This window comes from Nicotiana sylvestris, chromosome 7, assembly GCF_000393655.2.
Source record: "Nicotiana sylvestris chromosome 7, ASM39365v2, whole genome shotgun sequence".
Lineage (NCBI taxonomy): Eukaryota > Viridiplantae > Streptophyta > Magnoliopsida > Solanales > Solanaceae > Nicotiana > Nicotiana sylvestris.
Genome location: NC_091063.1, coordinates 79,810,306 through 79,826,409, shown reverse-complemented (window position 1 = coordinate 79,826,409; position 16,104 = coordinate 79,810,306). Strand labels below are relative to the sequence as shown.

The window sequence follows — 16,104 nt, the reverse complement described above, 5'->3', positions numbered from 1 at the left end:
TTGTTACGAACGCAACTGAATTAGGAAAGAGGAGTGGAAATATCTAGAAGAAATGGGAAAGAGGCGTGTATATTAGGGTTTGCTAGAGTGAGTCACGTGTGCTACACATGTCTATTATAGAACGGTGTCGTTGCATTCAGTAAAAGTGAACGGTCGAGATTCAAAGCCTTAGTTACAATCCAAGGGTTGAGATTAGACTTCAACATATTAAATAAAATCGTTGAAGAACTTTCAGAAGCAATTATGATTCTAGTAAAATCCTAACTACTTCTCATTCTCTTTTCTCACTTCTCATTTCTCTCTCTCTTCCTCACTCCTCCTCTTCCTTCTCTAATTTCAGGTAATCGTCATTGGAGCAGCTGATTAGAGCTCACTAGTTTAGCTACTATATTACATTCTACTATACAATTGAGTGTAATTTGGATTCTTCTATCAATAATACAGACATTTGCTGCTTCTATAATTACCTAATCTAGTATATTACATTATAAAACACTTTTTTTTACTGACCCTAAAAAAGGGATCGGAGAAGAAACGAAAAGAAAAGAAACAGAAAAAATAAAAAAAAAGACGTATCTTAAAACTTTATACCTCAACGCAGCTAATAGGACTAAGAACTTCTAGTCCATATAAAGCGTTTTTTTTCTTCATATAATTTATTCTTAAATACTACAAGCACCAAAAAGAAATTTCTGTATTGTTCATTGATTTGCAATTTATAATTTATTATTAGTCCCAAGCAAATTTTTTATTTAAAATAGCTTAAACTTCAATATCCTAGCTCTATGCTTGTATTGATATGTCTAAACTTTCTACGGAAATATCATTATTAATTGCTATTAATTTATTAGTTATAATTTTAAAAGTCTGTAAGAAGTCTACGAATAACAATTAGGGTTACCTTTTAAAATTCTCATTGAATTCTAATTTCAAACACTAAATTGAAGGGTACGTAGTTCTTACGGGAATAAAATTAATAAAGATAACTATTTGGTTCAAAGTCCCAAAATAGTTTTGAAGTTGGCTAAAAGTAATGTTTGAAATCGTAGTTAGAACTCACAGTTCTAGTGCAATCATATTATTAAAATTTACACGTAATTACAATTTTATCCGATATAAACTTATTTGTACTTTAGTTTTCAAAGGACATAAAAGTCAATCAATATTTTGAGGATATTTTGGTTATTCAATATTTAGCGTTTTAACATTGGTGCTTTTATAATAAATATAGATAAATAGATAGATAGATTATTTTAAGTATATTCTTAAGTCTCACCTTCTCTTATTCTCTACTGTGATTATCATTTTCTGAGTTATGATTATCATTAATAAAATACTTTCTAAATTAAATATAAAATTTATTGAAAGTATAAATAGATAATCTTTTAATATTATTAGGTTATAAAAATAATAATTTTTCATAGATATTCCAACAAAGATTCTGACAAATCAAAATAAGACATCTGATTGATATCGTGGGCATAATTTCTTCCTATATTGAGGTACTTGAATAAATCAACATTATCTTTCTAGGAATTTATTTTTTTTCTTTAATTTGTATTTTATAACGCAAATATATTATTTATAATACATACATACACACACACACACACACATATATATATATATATATATATATATATATATATATATATATATATATATATATATAAACACTTGTATATATTAGTAAAGGATTCACGCACAAAGCACGTACCATGAGACTAGTTAAGTATATACTGAAACTGCATATCACGTAACCATAGTTAACCCTTAAAAAGTGTATATGCAAGACATATATTTCATCTTCATTTGTTTGATGTAAGTACCCAGCACGGATAAGTTCTACCCAATTCCAACTATATTATTCATGCATTTGCTTATTGTTTTCTTTCTGAGAAATTGTGAAAGTAATGCTTTTTTATGTACTGGATTGCCAACTTTGTGGTGCCGGGATCACCTTAAAGGATCTTCAAAACAATATTATCGCCAAGGATTAGAACACTGATGAAAAAAAAGAAAATCTATGAAGGTAAGCAAGAGAAAAGGGTTTATAGATTAAAGAGCTTTTTAATGATTGACAAGTTTTTCTGTTGAATACACTGGAATGTTACCCTTTCTTGAATGTAAAAACTATTTAATCTTAATGATACCAATTAGGATCTTAATAGCTCGGTTGGTTGCTAAGCTATGCGCGAATCGGTTTGGATCAGATTTGGGAACTTTCATATATACATATAATCCAAATCCCATTCCAATAAGTTTGGATTAGATCAGATTTTTTGAGTTTGATTTTGAATTAATCGATTTGGATAATTTGAATTTTCGGTTTTGAACCTGTAAGTTGAGTTGCTTTTTTTTTTTTTTGTTTACAAAAATGAATATTTAAATTGCCTTAAGAGTTTCTCATTCCCATCATAATCATCCAAACAAAGTTTCATAGAAGCAATGAAACCATTACTAAGGAATTGCAACATAAGCATTCATAAGACCCTAAAATTAATATGTCCAACACCATGCCAAACAGAAAATATGCCGGCAGTGACATCAAATATTTTCTAAGTAGTCGTCATCTTGAAAATTAACAAGTCCAGGCATATTGGACGTAGTATTGGATATATGGGCTAATATCTAATGGGTAGCCGGGTAGGGCTAAATATAAGATATGGGAATTTCGGATTCCGGATATCCGAAAATTTGAAGTTTTAAAATCGAAATTCTAAAATTTTAAAAGTTAATTCCGATATCCAATCCGTATCTGAAAATCCAAACGAAATACAAACTCGATTTTGGATTTTGGTTCAGATTCAGGTTTATCCAAACTATGTTAATTGGCTATCTGAACTTTTTCCATGTTGGTGAAAATTCGGTTCCCCAAATTTCCTCCCCTGTAACCCCAAATTGAAAGAAAAACTTAATGATACAAAGAGAGTTGTTTTAAACAATCGTTAGTCACAGAAAATACCTACCAACCGAATCTTAGATAAATTCTTCCATTAACCGTTTCGTCACAAGAGTCAGCTGAAACTCACAATGTTGGATGTCATCGGGTTTGTATGCCTAAACTAGTAACATGAATTTACAGTTGGAGAATGAACAAAAACAATTCTTATACAATTGTCCAGTCATTTTCAACGGGAGTAACAGGTTTATCAGCTGGAGATGAACTGCCAGGCTTCGGAGGTTTCTTTGAAAATATCGATGAGAATGGTTGCCGTAATGGACTCTCCTCCTGGTTCTTCTGGCCTTGGGGTGATAGTTTATCCTTGTTACCAAATATGAGACTAAGCCTTTTAAATCGACTTTTTAGTTCATTGGCAGGCGCAGCTGTAGGTTCTTCAGGCTGAAATGTGATCCTTATGACTTCATCTGGACTAAGTACCATTGACTCTACAGTTTCGTAGACCTAGTAAAAAAGATTGTAATTCTTCATGGCATAACTTATTAATGTAACAATCAGACATTAATCTGTGATTATATAAACTATGTAACAGCATCCTGCACTATAAAACCAATAAAATTGCAGAAAGAAATGTCTAACAAGCAACAGAACCCTGCTTCCCCTCCCCGGGAGTGGGACTGGCAACCGGGATTATACGAAATCAATAGGTTTAAAAGGATTCCTAAAAAACTTTGCATCCCTCAAAAGTTGCTTGTCCTTTTTTTTTTTTGGTTAATAACTGAGGAATTCCAAGGGCCATTTGGTGCATGGTTCGAGATCTGGAAGATAAATGGTCAGCTCTACTGTTCTCCACTTAAAACACCAAGTTCTCATCCGCGATAGTGTTCATGATGTGTGCCTAATCCACACATAATGCACTGTGCTCTTATCATAGAACCAAACCCCTAGGGTCGTAGTTACTAATCTTTTACAAGACAATCCATGAGAGGATGTTAAATACACAAGCGCATCTCAGCAGCAAGAGTTGTGCTTGTATCCAACACCATGGGACACAGTCAGCAAGCTTATTCACCTCCATCAAGTTAGATTTAGACGTACCTGGCACAACTCATCAACTTTCTCAACCCAGCTGCTGCTTTGACAGGTGGCAATGACGTACTCTTTACAATCACAGAACAGCTTTGATAAATTTGAGTTGTTGGAAAGGGTGGCCTCAGCAGTTACAAATCCTGATCCCAACTGAAATTTAAATAGAAATAACATAAGATTATCAAGTCTTTGTGATTTGGAAGCTGAAAATGTCATAGCCAAGCGAGAATAACACTTTATTTGCTATGTAAAGGAAATATGAGAGGGAGGGGGACATGATGACAGGAAATTTTGACTTGGAAGGTTCCAAAGCATCACCAAATGAACTGCAATTTATAACTATATAATCGTTCTGGCTACTAAAAGTAGATGGAATAGAGGAAAAGAAATTGTGTCTCGCACAAATTACATCAACTTTTTCCTCTTGATGGAAAATGGATGCACAAAATGGAAAATTCTGAACAGTATATTTGAATCTCTAAGATGAAATTTCCACGCGACGGCTGATATAAATTCAAATCTTATGTTCAAAACAAAAGATACCAAGTTTTGAAACAATAACAGAAAATCCGTGTTCAACATGGACTGAAATACTACACAAGAGAGTGTCTGCTAGTCCCCAAAAAAATGATATTGGCATCCATTTGATTTCTGGGATTATTCATTCTGATTTCTGCTACCAATGGCAGGCTGAATTTCTTCCTCTTTGAGAGTTTGAGGGATGAGAGTAACAGAAAAAGACAGATAAAAATTAAGACCAGACACATTTCATACATGCATAAGAGGACTTACAAGAGATATAAATAGCTGCTTGAAAAGCTCATGGGGTGAAATGTCCTCTAAATTATCCAGAATACTTTCCCTACAGAAAGCATCATAGAGTTCCTTTCAGAAAATCAAAACAAACTTTTTAGATCTTCTATGCTAACCTGGAACTTAAAAACTTACACAGCCAAATCCTCATCAAAGAGAGGAGTTTGTCTAACAGCTGGCACTGGCTTTGCAGTTTCCCATAGTTCGCGCCACAAGTTGCCTAAAAACATCAATCCATGAAACTTGTCAGACAGAGTTTTGCACACTTCCTGTTCTGCTTGGAATATGCTCAAAGACGGTTTGTACTTATCACATTATCAACAATCATAATGCAAACAATGAGAAGTCTTAAAAGGACATCTAAACTTAGTGCAGGTACCACTTCCACCAACAAGTTTAAATTATTCTTCTATAACTTGCTTAGCATTATTAGTAAGTGAATAGACCCCTCTTCATACCTAGAACTGCTGGACATACACAAGAATCTTTCAACCAGGACCTACCTGACTTGCTAGTCTACTTGAATGGACAAGGGGAGAATACTACCATTTTGGAAGGTTTTGGCCCGCCTCCCGGAAACCGACAAAAGTCATAAATCCCGATCACCCATTTCAAACGAGTCAAAATATGCAAGTTTCATCCAAATCCGACTTCAAATCGGGGTTCAAATCCTCATTTATGCTAAATAATGTGAGATTGTTCCTTTTGTATCCACAACCGGTGCACTAGTATTTTAGCAGCTTCCTTAATTAATAATAGCCTATGCTCTACTGCAGATACAAATAAAAGCAAATAATAACCTTGTTTCAGTTTCTACTTTCTCCATTCATCTATTTCCATGAATCAATCATAGGACTCCAGTAGAAAATAACATCAAATTTATCATAAAGCTTTAAGCAAAACCAATAAGTGGCATTTCAAGAATAAGATATCCACCATCAAAACCTCGAAATAACTGTCATGATCATGTTGCTTGTGCTAGCACAATCTCTAAATAAAGCAATCCATTGAGGGAGCTTGTTATTTGAAAAACATGTAAGCTCCCTGTATCACCTCCTAATACACTGAGCAGATGAAACCTGAAGACTGATTAACAATGGCTGCTAGCAGATAGAGATAGATGACCACTTTGTCTTCAGCAGTTCAAATAGAGGGTAAATTTACATCCTACTGGCTAAAGCAGACACTAAAACCAGCAAGTCTCATGAATGACAAAGAAAAGTATTTGAAGTACGACAATTGAAATGTGATTTCAGAAAACAAGAGAAGGTGGGGATTGTGGTATGAAATTTGAGTTAATTAGAGTAGAACCTTCTTTCTGCATTCGAGTACTCAGTTGGCCTCTTCCAGACAATGAGTCATTAGCATCAAGGGTTTCATTGATTTCATCATTTGTATCACATTCCATCCAATCAGGAGGAGAATGCCATCTAATGAAATCTTCTAATATACACCCAGGATTTGCTGCCTAACAGAGTTCAGGAAATTTGCATGTTAATTTCAATCAGACACTGCAAATTGCCAGCTTGAAGGTACTAAAGAAAAATCTAATTACAGCTTGTGTTACAGAAACTTCACCTTGAAAGCCTGCATATCAGACAGGAGTTGAGAGCACCCGGCTCCAAGACTGATAATAGAAGAAACAAGCAATTCAGATGAAAAGGTCAAGATCATCCTACTTGTGCTAAAAGTTGGAGTTTTAGAGAAATTTGGGCAAGGATTGAACAATAAAAGGTATGAAAGAAAGAAAATGATAAGGAACAAAAAAATCAGACAATCATACTTTTTAGATATAGAGAAAACTCGGTAGTTCCTCGATGTATTTGTAATAGCTAGTAAATAAGAAAATTACAAGAAAGTTTGAACTATGTTTATGATTAGTGACATTCTTTTTGTTTCGATAAATTGATGATTAGTGACCACTTATCCAACAAAGAAGACCCGCAACTACTGAGTCATTCCTAAGCAACTTTTAATGCGAGCAACATACAGATCAAGTAAACGTTTTTGAAGAACAAGTGCTAAACTGCTAATATTAATGATTGGCCTCCATTCACTAGCACATGCCGGTTTATCTTAAAACAGCCTAAAGGCATTACCTCCCTGTTCGGAGCACCAGCTCCTCTGTTTCTTTGATTAGATCTTCTGTTAGCAAAGGTTCTTCCTACATATATAGTCATAGTCATAAGCAATTAGCAATTGAAGAGGAAACTATCCAATTATTATCATAAGATCTGCTCCTGTTCACAAACCTGCATCACTGGCGTATATATAGGTTCACCCGTTTCCAACATTGTCAAATCAGATCGTGTGTCCACTCCTAACCGAAGAATTAATTCTCCTGTGCTAACTTTAGCGTACAAGACGGGAGTTGCAGGAAGAGTGCCCTCAGGAACAAGAACATCAGCATTTGAACCTGCTAGCCTCAACACCGAATCCAATGATTCAGTGGCTGCAATGCGTCGATTTTTTCTGGAAATGCAACGGTTAATAACCTGGAACTGCTGATATAGAAGACATGAATTTAGGTTCGGAATTTGATCTGGAGGAATGCCAGGGATATATTGTCCTTCAGACCACAGCCTCCTCAACTACATGCAAAAAGGATTGAAGATGTCGTACACAGTTAGACCGTTTACAGAAGATTCATAACATATCGGCTAAACTAGGAAAATGATCTAAAGAATAACTTGATGTCTAAATAGTGAAGAATATGATATTCTGTTAAAATCTCCACTATCTTACAATCAACTCAATGTGAGATTATTATCTACCCGTGTAGATATAATACATTAGTGCAGCTTGAACAAATGTGGACAGTGAGCTAATGCACTAGCAGACACTGCAAAATCTGGAAAGGGTTTTCCATAGACTCCATAAAATGGTAATGAGAGTAAGTGAGCCCTTTCACTCTTAACCAAAAAAAAAAAAGGGGAAAAGAAGAGGGGAAAAAAGAGAAATGGGAAGAGAAGAGAAGAGTATGAAGAGATTCAATTTGCAAAAAGTTTCAAACAAGGATATAGACTTGTCATAGTGTATCCCTATATGAGAATGAAAAATGAAATTCAAATTGATTGTACTCTTAACTATTAAAGATATATCAGCTTCGGGTGGCATATTTTGCAAATTTTCTAGCAACCAAGTCAAAGACCATTAAATAAGGATAAAAAGCAGAATCTGAATTGACTATTTTTTATTGTTCTAAAACAATTCTGCTTCAAGAAATATGACTCCTAATTTTGTGTCTTCTCACAAGTCTTATCCAAATGCACTTAGTTTTTTCCTGGAGTAAATGAATAAAAGCATTTGAAAGAGGTCGAAGGCCTTTCTGGTGGGTTTGGACCCTACCATTCTACAGATTGCCGTCTTAGCATTTTAAAACTGGAGTGGACCAGAGAGGTCAACCGGTTGCGATTTCAAATAAGCCTTTGTGCAATCCTAGTCATAAGTAGGGAACTGCTAGGTAAAAAATGGTTATCAGTTACTAAAACAAACGACCTCCACCACCATCCTCACCATTAAGAAAATAAAATAAGCACAAAATGAAATTAATTCAAGACACACTACTTCTAACCATGGTAAACATCAAATTGTTGTGCTTAAATATACATCCAAAAAAGAGAGAGAGATATATGATGCATTACAGTACTCAATTGAAGCATTAGAACGTGAACATCTAGTCCCTACTGGCCTTGCTGGTTCAAGGATCATTGCAGATGAATAAACTTTGACTTTTGGCAAGTTTACTACACTCAAGAGAACCAACTAGTGTAGCATTAAGATATAGCTGCAGCTATCTATCAGGGGTGTAAAGTGACACTTTTATATTATTCTTCAGAAACTCCTTAACAGCAGGACAGATAGCTCAATGCATATTCATATAAGAAAAACCTGATGTGCGATGTAATCAATGACAACAAGCAGAGCTAAGTGATAGAGAAATCTGCTACTACAACATGAATCCCTAACATAGCTGCTTAGAAAACTGAATGTGAACTATTTTCATAGAGTCTACTTACTTCAGCAACAATTTTGCACCATAATAATGCCGTTTTCCGCAGTGATTTCATACGTCCAATTACTTCAGCAAGCTTAACAATAAAACTTTCAGGAGGAGCACCATGAATATCCTTAGGCAAAGATGAAGCATTTGTGGATGTTTCAGTATCAGAATAAACCTTGCTTCCAGGAAAATGTCCTTCTACAAGCATCTTGCAGATATTGCAGTTGAAGTGAAAATCACAGAGGGTAATCCAAATGGCTAGAGATAGAAATTACTACTATATTTACTACAAAGATATTCCACCACATAATTGAGGAAACTGGCATCTACCTGCGTCTAGCAATGAATTGATACGAGACAAGACTTTGTCATCAGCACCAAATTCGCCGGAAAACTTGTCTTCTTTTTCACGTAGCACTAAAGACTTCACTGCAGACAAGCTTAAACTAGCCCTCTCCATGATGGGTGAAGAACCTCTGGATGAAGCTAGGAAGTCTTTCATTGTAATATACCTCTTTCCAGCCCTAGGGAAGAAGACAATAGGGAAAAAAAGAGAAAAACGGAAATTAGAATCGCATCATCAATTTTAAGAAAAAAGCAACCATATACATAAGTGATTAACATTCTTTTTTAGTTCACAGACTAGGTGTTTATTAAATACTTCAAGGATATGCAAGAGAATTCAGTAGCATGATGGAACTGAAAAATGTAAAATCAAACATTTCACATAAGTGCCAATTAGATGTGAAAATTCAGAGAGAACCCCAACTAAAATTGAAGTGATAGAAATTTCCAGATTTAAAGATAGACAAATATCTTACTCCACAGCTACAGCTAGTTGCTTCATGACAGCTGCTGGAGGAATAACGTCACTGTCCCCAAGGTTTGACTCTTCCATTGTCGAACCTGATTCAGAGTCCTTAAGAAAATAAAGGAACACATAACATTAGAAAAAAACAAAATTAGAAAGTCCATATTTCAGCTAAAGGAGACATAGCAATGACATATCCCGCTATTCCTTTGATAGAACTTCAAAAGTTGCAGAAGAAGCTTTACTCTCCAACTAAGCATTTCCTATAGGAGAGAACTATATGCACATTTACATAATTCAGCAATAATGAAAAAAATTTGATTCGAACATACAAAAGAAACAGATAGTCTATGTTTAAAGTCTTAAAAAGGCTCAGTAAGTAGATGATACCCAAGTATAGTATAAGTTTGACAACAGCATCAACTTTTGACTTACAAAAAGATTAAGCTTTAGCCTTAAAATAGCACCAATAAGGTTTCTGCAAGTATATGTCAGCAATAAATAAGCACATCTCTGAAACAATAACAAACGCGGATAGGAGTCGCTAACAAACAACTACCATGGCATGTCAAAAGGTAGAATTTATATGAGAAATAACCAGCGTAAAAGAAAAGCAGCTCAAGGAATACCGAAGGCAAAACGTGTGTACATTAAGAACCTTGCGCTGTAGAACAAGTGAGATAGCTCACCTTTGAATTAGGTAATTCCCTCTCACTCATGAAGCAAATATTTTCATCAAAAATTGCATACGCCATTCGTGGACTTTCAGCTTTGTCAGTAGTACCCTCAGTTCCTTTTTTGCCTATTTTTATGTTCTTAAACCTCTCATGCCAGTCCTGCTTTGCCTTTATTGGTGGTGGTCTCCGCCATGAAGTCTTCCCTTCCTGGAAATTAGGCATCCTTAAGATTACTTATAACAGCTCAATATACTCTTAGATGTATCCAACGAAACAAACAGCTAAAATTCCAGTTAAAGAAATATAGAACATAACAGTATGAGCTGCATTAAGAAATTAAAGGTATCGACGCCAAGTTGTTCTACTATATTCCTAGTGGAAAAGAGAAACAGTGAAAATTGAAGCATTTGAAATTAGCCAGTTAAATCCACCTTATATTAGCTTCAAAGGGCAGCTTAAAAATAGTTTAAATATGATAGATCTTTTAATATGGAACTGAAGCGAGCAGTATTGAGGATTCATATAGCCGCCTCCAACTAATTGCATATTAAGGCATAGTTGATTGATTAACATTGAAATTAGCCAGTTGACCTGTAATTGTTTTGAACTTCTAATTGATAAAATGAGTAATGAATCAAAACAAGGTTAAAATCGACATTTGAACATTCTCTTTTTTTCTCTCCTTATCATCTTCTTCATCAAGCAAAACATTAATCATACAATTTGAGGAAAAAAACCTCCCGATCATATGAATTCAACAGAAAAGTATTGAAAAATCAGAATGATGATAATTAGAATAAACGAAGATAAAATTTACCTTCAACTCGTCCTTATCGCCTGGAATCTCACTTGTTGACGTCGCCGGCGATTGGTTATCTGAATCTGTTCAAATTTGAATATCGGACAGAGCAACAAAAGAAATTAAAACAGTAATGAAAAAGCATTTGTCATAGAAATTGAAAAAAGAAAAGGAGAAATGAGATGGATGAACCTGGATCGTTGATGAGATCAGATTTTTTAATGTCAGTGAAAACTTTCTCCGCTTTAGCCGCAGCAGAATGGAAGGCAGTTTTTGCTCTGGATACGAACGACGCCTCCATTTCCTACGCCGAGTTTGTAGCAGCGGATTGGGAGAGAAATTGGATGAACTTATGGAGCAAAACAAATTCAACCAATGGATGGACTAGACTCTAGACAGACGGCCTTTGTCAAATTTCCAGCATTTGTTTACATGTAGATTTGATGCTCATCATTTTGAGCTAAAATAATATAAATAACTAATTATGCTACTATCATGTCTCCTATTGATAATTACACGGGCGTACCGCTCTAGATTAAATTGTATTCGATAAGGTAAGTATTAACTTTTAGTAGTAGTTAATAAAATTTCAAGGAACCTAGTCAAACCTCCTTTCTTTCGTCCAACTACGGAAAGTAATTCTTTTGATTAATAACGGATGATAATATGAAAAATTATTTTTGACTATTAATTAATTAGTAGATAAACTTTATAAGCAACATTGGACATCAGAAAATACAACTTAGTGTGATAGAGAACGTCTAAGTTTAATATTTAGAACGAAAACGCGACATGACTTCAGATCAAAAATTTCAATATATTATTATACTAATAACCTTCGGGTGTGGGCCTGAGGCCACCTAGCAAGGACTCCTGCCTCATCTTTACAACATGATCAGTCTCATCAACGTTTATTAACCATCACTCAAAGAAATTATACTACAGTTGATCTAACTCTAAACACACATGAAAGTTAGTTTCTTCACATATATAATAATGAAATTAAAAAAAAAAAAAAAGGAAAACAACAAAGTGAGAGAGATGAGGCAGAAAACAAAAGACCAAATAAAGAGAAGACAAAGGGAATTAACAACAATAGAAAGACAGTAGCAGCAAGGGTAGTGGTCGAAGAACAATATGGGAAGGCAGCTCAGCTACCCTTTCCTCTTAGCAAATCGGTGATCGCTAAGTCAACCAACGCACACTATTTACTCTTTATGATCCTTTTTTTGGCTAACGTGTTTGTGTCGTTTTCTCCCTTTTTCAATTTAACGTATTTTCTATTATGGGTATTACACTAACTTAAGCCATTGAGTAGGCTCCGATTCGTTGGAGCCCATCCTTAATGTCGTGTTCTATTTTATAAGGGAAAGGGATGCATTGGAGATCCTGGTGTCATATTACCAATTTTTTATACCCGTGCTACCGGTCTAAACATCCCTTTTAGTGGTGTTTGGTAACACGTCACTAAAAGGGGAGTGCTATACTAAATTGTGATTTTTTTTTACTCAAAAGTATAAAAATAGGTGAAAAAAATAATTTAGTGACCATTTTATGTATAGCGCATCTATTGCATGTACTATGTCTTAACAACATATTTGTCCGTTAAGGTATAACGCATGTAATTCATGCGTTATACCTAATTTTCAAGTGTTGGTTAAAGTAAAGCTATAGTACATATACTGAATGTGTTATACGTGAAGTTGAAAAGACAGATAGGTATAGTGCCCTTTAGTGTTATGTTATGCCTTTTATCGTTACGTAGTGCCATTTAGCCTAGTAAAACTGATAATAAATTTTAGTTTATGTTAGTTGATGTTGTTTATGGCCATTTAGAGTAGTGTGACTTTAGTGCTCTTTAGGATTCTTTAGTCTAGAATAAAAACTATGTGTCCTCATTAACTAACCCGGTTAGAGTACTCAATTATGGATCAAATATTAATCAATTATTAAGTGTTTATTATATGTATTACTAGATAGCAATCAAATATTAGATATGAATTATAAAATAATTAGTTGACAGTACAAAAGAGACACTGCCAGATTTTTGGGTACCGCAGACATTGGACGTAGGAGTCCCACATTATTGTAGAAATCATGCAAGTAGTCTTATTAATGATGTGTGTCAACTAGGACCTAGATTATGATGCCCTCGGTCCGGACGGATGCGTACAAGATGTTGACGAAAAAGATCAAGACAATGACAATGAAATAGTGCCAGACAATGACACTAATAACGAATGAAAATCATTATTTATTTCTTGAAGTTATTTTTAATTGTTGTATTGAATCTTCAATGCTAAATGTCAATTAGATGTAAGCTCATTAGAAACTTAATTTTATTTCATAAATATTGCAAACAGCACCATTACAGACATTTAATACAACAAAAATATTGCAACAAATCACTAAGTTTATCCTTGAAAATTGGGCACATTGGATGAACTGCCACCGGGAGCTGAACTACCACCACTTCCCAAACCAACTGAAGGATATTTATGGCGATCGTGTCCTGTTTGGGAACATATACCATATTTACGCGCATAAACGGTATCACCAACATTTATTTGGCTCCATTATTTATTGCACTTTTCGGTGACGCACATAATCCTTGTTACACACCATTTTAAATGGTTCCGGTGGCCAATAATGATTAGCACACGCTGGTTGGAAGTGGCCACTATAGATGTTTACATATGCAGCGTCATTATATTCTTTATCAACGTACCTCATCGCCGCAAAACTTGTATGTTGAAAGCACTTCATGGCATGTGAGCATGGAAAGTGATAGATCGACCATTCACATATGAACATAATCTTCTGGATTCATTGATGGGGTGAGAATTATTACCGTGGTTTTGATGCAGATCAGTGCGAACTTCAAAAATATTTCACTCGTTGTAATACTGCAAATAAGTATGCCACTTTGCTCTCTTCCTATATTTCTCAAATCGTTTCATTGGTTGTAGCATAAATTGAACACCCCTTTCCAACAAGGATGATACACTTCGTGATCTTTCAACAAACCTATCTGTTATCTGCTTGAATGACATCCGCGACATGGTTGTGATAGGCAATCCACGGGCAGACTTCAACAACCCATTGAAAGACTCTAACACATTTGTAGTCAAAATTATCAATCTTCTACCACCATCCTTATATGAAATCCACTTGTCAAGCTCATGTCGCATCAACAAACGATAAGCTTTTAGGTCTTCCTACCTAATCAATTCCATTCGCCTACTGAATTTACACTATTGATAATCTATTGCAGCTATCCATATTAAATCATGTAAGCTCTTGTTCGGATGAGCCCGCTGGAAGTTGGCCTTCAAGATCCTAACACAGTAACGATGGTATGCATACAGCTCCTAATATGCATCCAAAGTCTGTACAGAACTTAAAATCCCATCATGCCGATCAGATATTAGAAAAATATCTTAACGCAGTTTGACAACGTGTTCTTTCAAGTGATTCAAAAACCATGTTCAAGTCTCTTGACTTTCATTGTCACAAATAGAAAATGCGAGGGGATATATGTTTCCATTAGCACCTATTACAACGGCGATCAACATCTTAATATCATACTTTCCATAGACATGAGTGTTTGTCTATGGAGATTACCAGCCGACAATGTATAAAATCATCAATGGTTGGTTTAAATGCCAGAACGCATATTTGAATATGAATTCTGGTATTTACGGACTCCACTCATGCTTCCATTCAACAATAGTCCCTGGGTTAAAGTGCTACAAAGTAGCGATGTACCTAAGTAGAGCGGCAAATGACTTATTCCAGTTACCATAAACAATCTCAAATGCACGTGTACGCCCAAAAAATGCCTTTCTTTTGGTAATGGTATAGCCATATACCCGGTGGTGAGATGTTATACACTCTTTAATTTTGTACCTTATGGACGATACAATGTGTGGAATCAAGACAAGAGAAATTGATAGCTTTTCAATGTCTTTTACGTATATTTTGATGATCTAACAAACTTTGTCAAGAACCAGATAGGGAACCTGACACACTTGGGCTACACTACAAGTTAATGGATTCCAGCTCAATGTGAACTGATATAGCTTCAGGGGATAGAGAACCAAACAAGGACCTGATACCCTTGTTGTTCCCTCATAGCAGTACGAAGTCAATGGGACACAACTAGAAGCGACATGACTGCCTGCACTGTTTTTGCCTGCACTGCACTGTTTCTAGTGGCCACTTATTCCTTGACCAACTAAAGTGCTTACATCATTTCAAGTGATGTCATCAAGGTGTATCAAAAATGAGTTATATCAAAACATCACTTGAACACTTCAGTTTCTCATTCAAGCCTTTTGCAAAAACAGAGAAATTAATTCTTACAAGCTTGAAGAACAAAGTTAAACGCTACTACGGACCAGTTCCTAAAGCTAGTATTTTGTTGTCCTTAGTTGTGTTGTAACTTTGTGATTGTTCTTATTGTATCTCCTAAGTTTCTTAGCAAGAATCATTGATTAGGAACCCTCTTGTAAAATCTGTAAACTCTCTGAGTTTATGTTGTGACTAGGTTTAGTCATAAGTTAAAGCCTTTGTAACTAGAGAGTGACAAAGTGGCTTGTTGTAAGAGTATCACAAGTTAGTTGAGTTGAATTCTTTGTAATGGAGTTATTATAAAGTGGCTTGTAATAGGTGTTTACAAGTTAGTGAAGTTGAAATCCTATAGGTGTAGGTCGTGATTTTTGCCCCTTGAGTTGGGATTTTTCCACGTAAAAATCCCGTGTCTTATTTACTTACTATTTTACTAGCATTCTCAGTACAACCTCATAGAGGACCAGGTACTCTACTGTTTGGTGGACTCATACAAACTAAAAATTAGTATCATAGCAGGTTCCTCCTATCAGGCTAACACCTAGGAAAGATCCTTATGGCTGCTCCACCAAATTTTGAAGAAGGTCAATTTACATACCGACCACCCAGGTTCAATGGACAATACTATGGGTGGTGGAAAACAAGAATGCATGATTTATC

The 16,104-nt window shown here is 35.1% G+C and overlaps 1 protein-coding gene across 1 annotated transcript; it reads right to left on the bottom strand.

Moving 5' to 3' along the window:
- Window positions 1-2,901: 2,901 nt before the first annotated feature.
- LOC104230903 (uncharacterized) lies at window positions 2,902-11,571 on the bottom strand. The gene is made up of 14 exons (XM_009783812.2): window positions 11,287-11,571; window positions 11,113-11,177; window positions 10,308-10,502; window positions 9,629-9,726; window positions 9,138-9,331; window positions 8,824-9,005; window positions 7,057-7,395; window positions 6,904-6,968; window positions 6,383-6,431; window positions 6,116-6,272; window positions 4,940-5,024; window positions 4,784-4,853; window positions 4,001-4,141; window positions 2,902-3,406 (listed from the first exon to the last, which is right to left on the bottom strand). The coding sequence occupies exons 1-14, from the start codon at window positions 11,393-11,395 to the stop codon at window positions 3,110-3,112; spliced, it is 2,046 nt and encodes a 681-aa protein (XP_009782114.1). The 5' UTR covers window positions 11,396-11,571; the 3' UTR covers window positions 2,902-3,109.
- Between the last annotated feature and the right edge of the window lie 4,533 nt (window positions 11,572-16,104).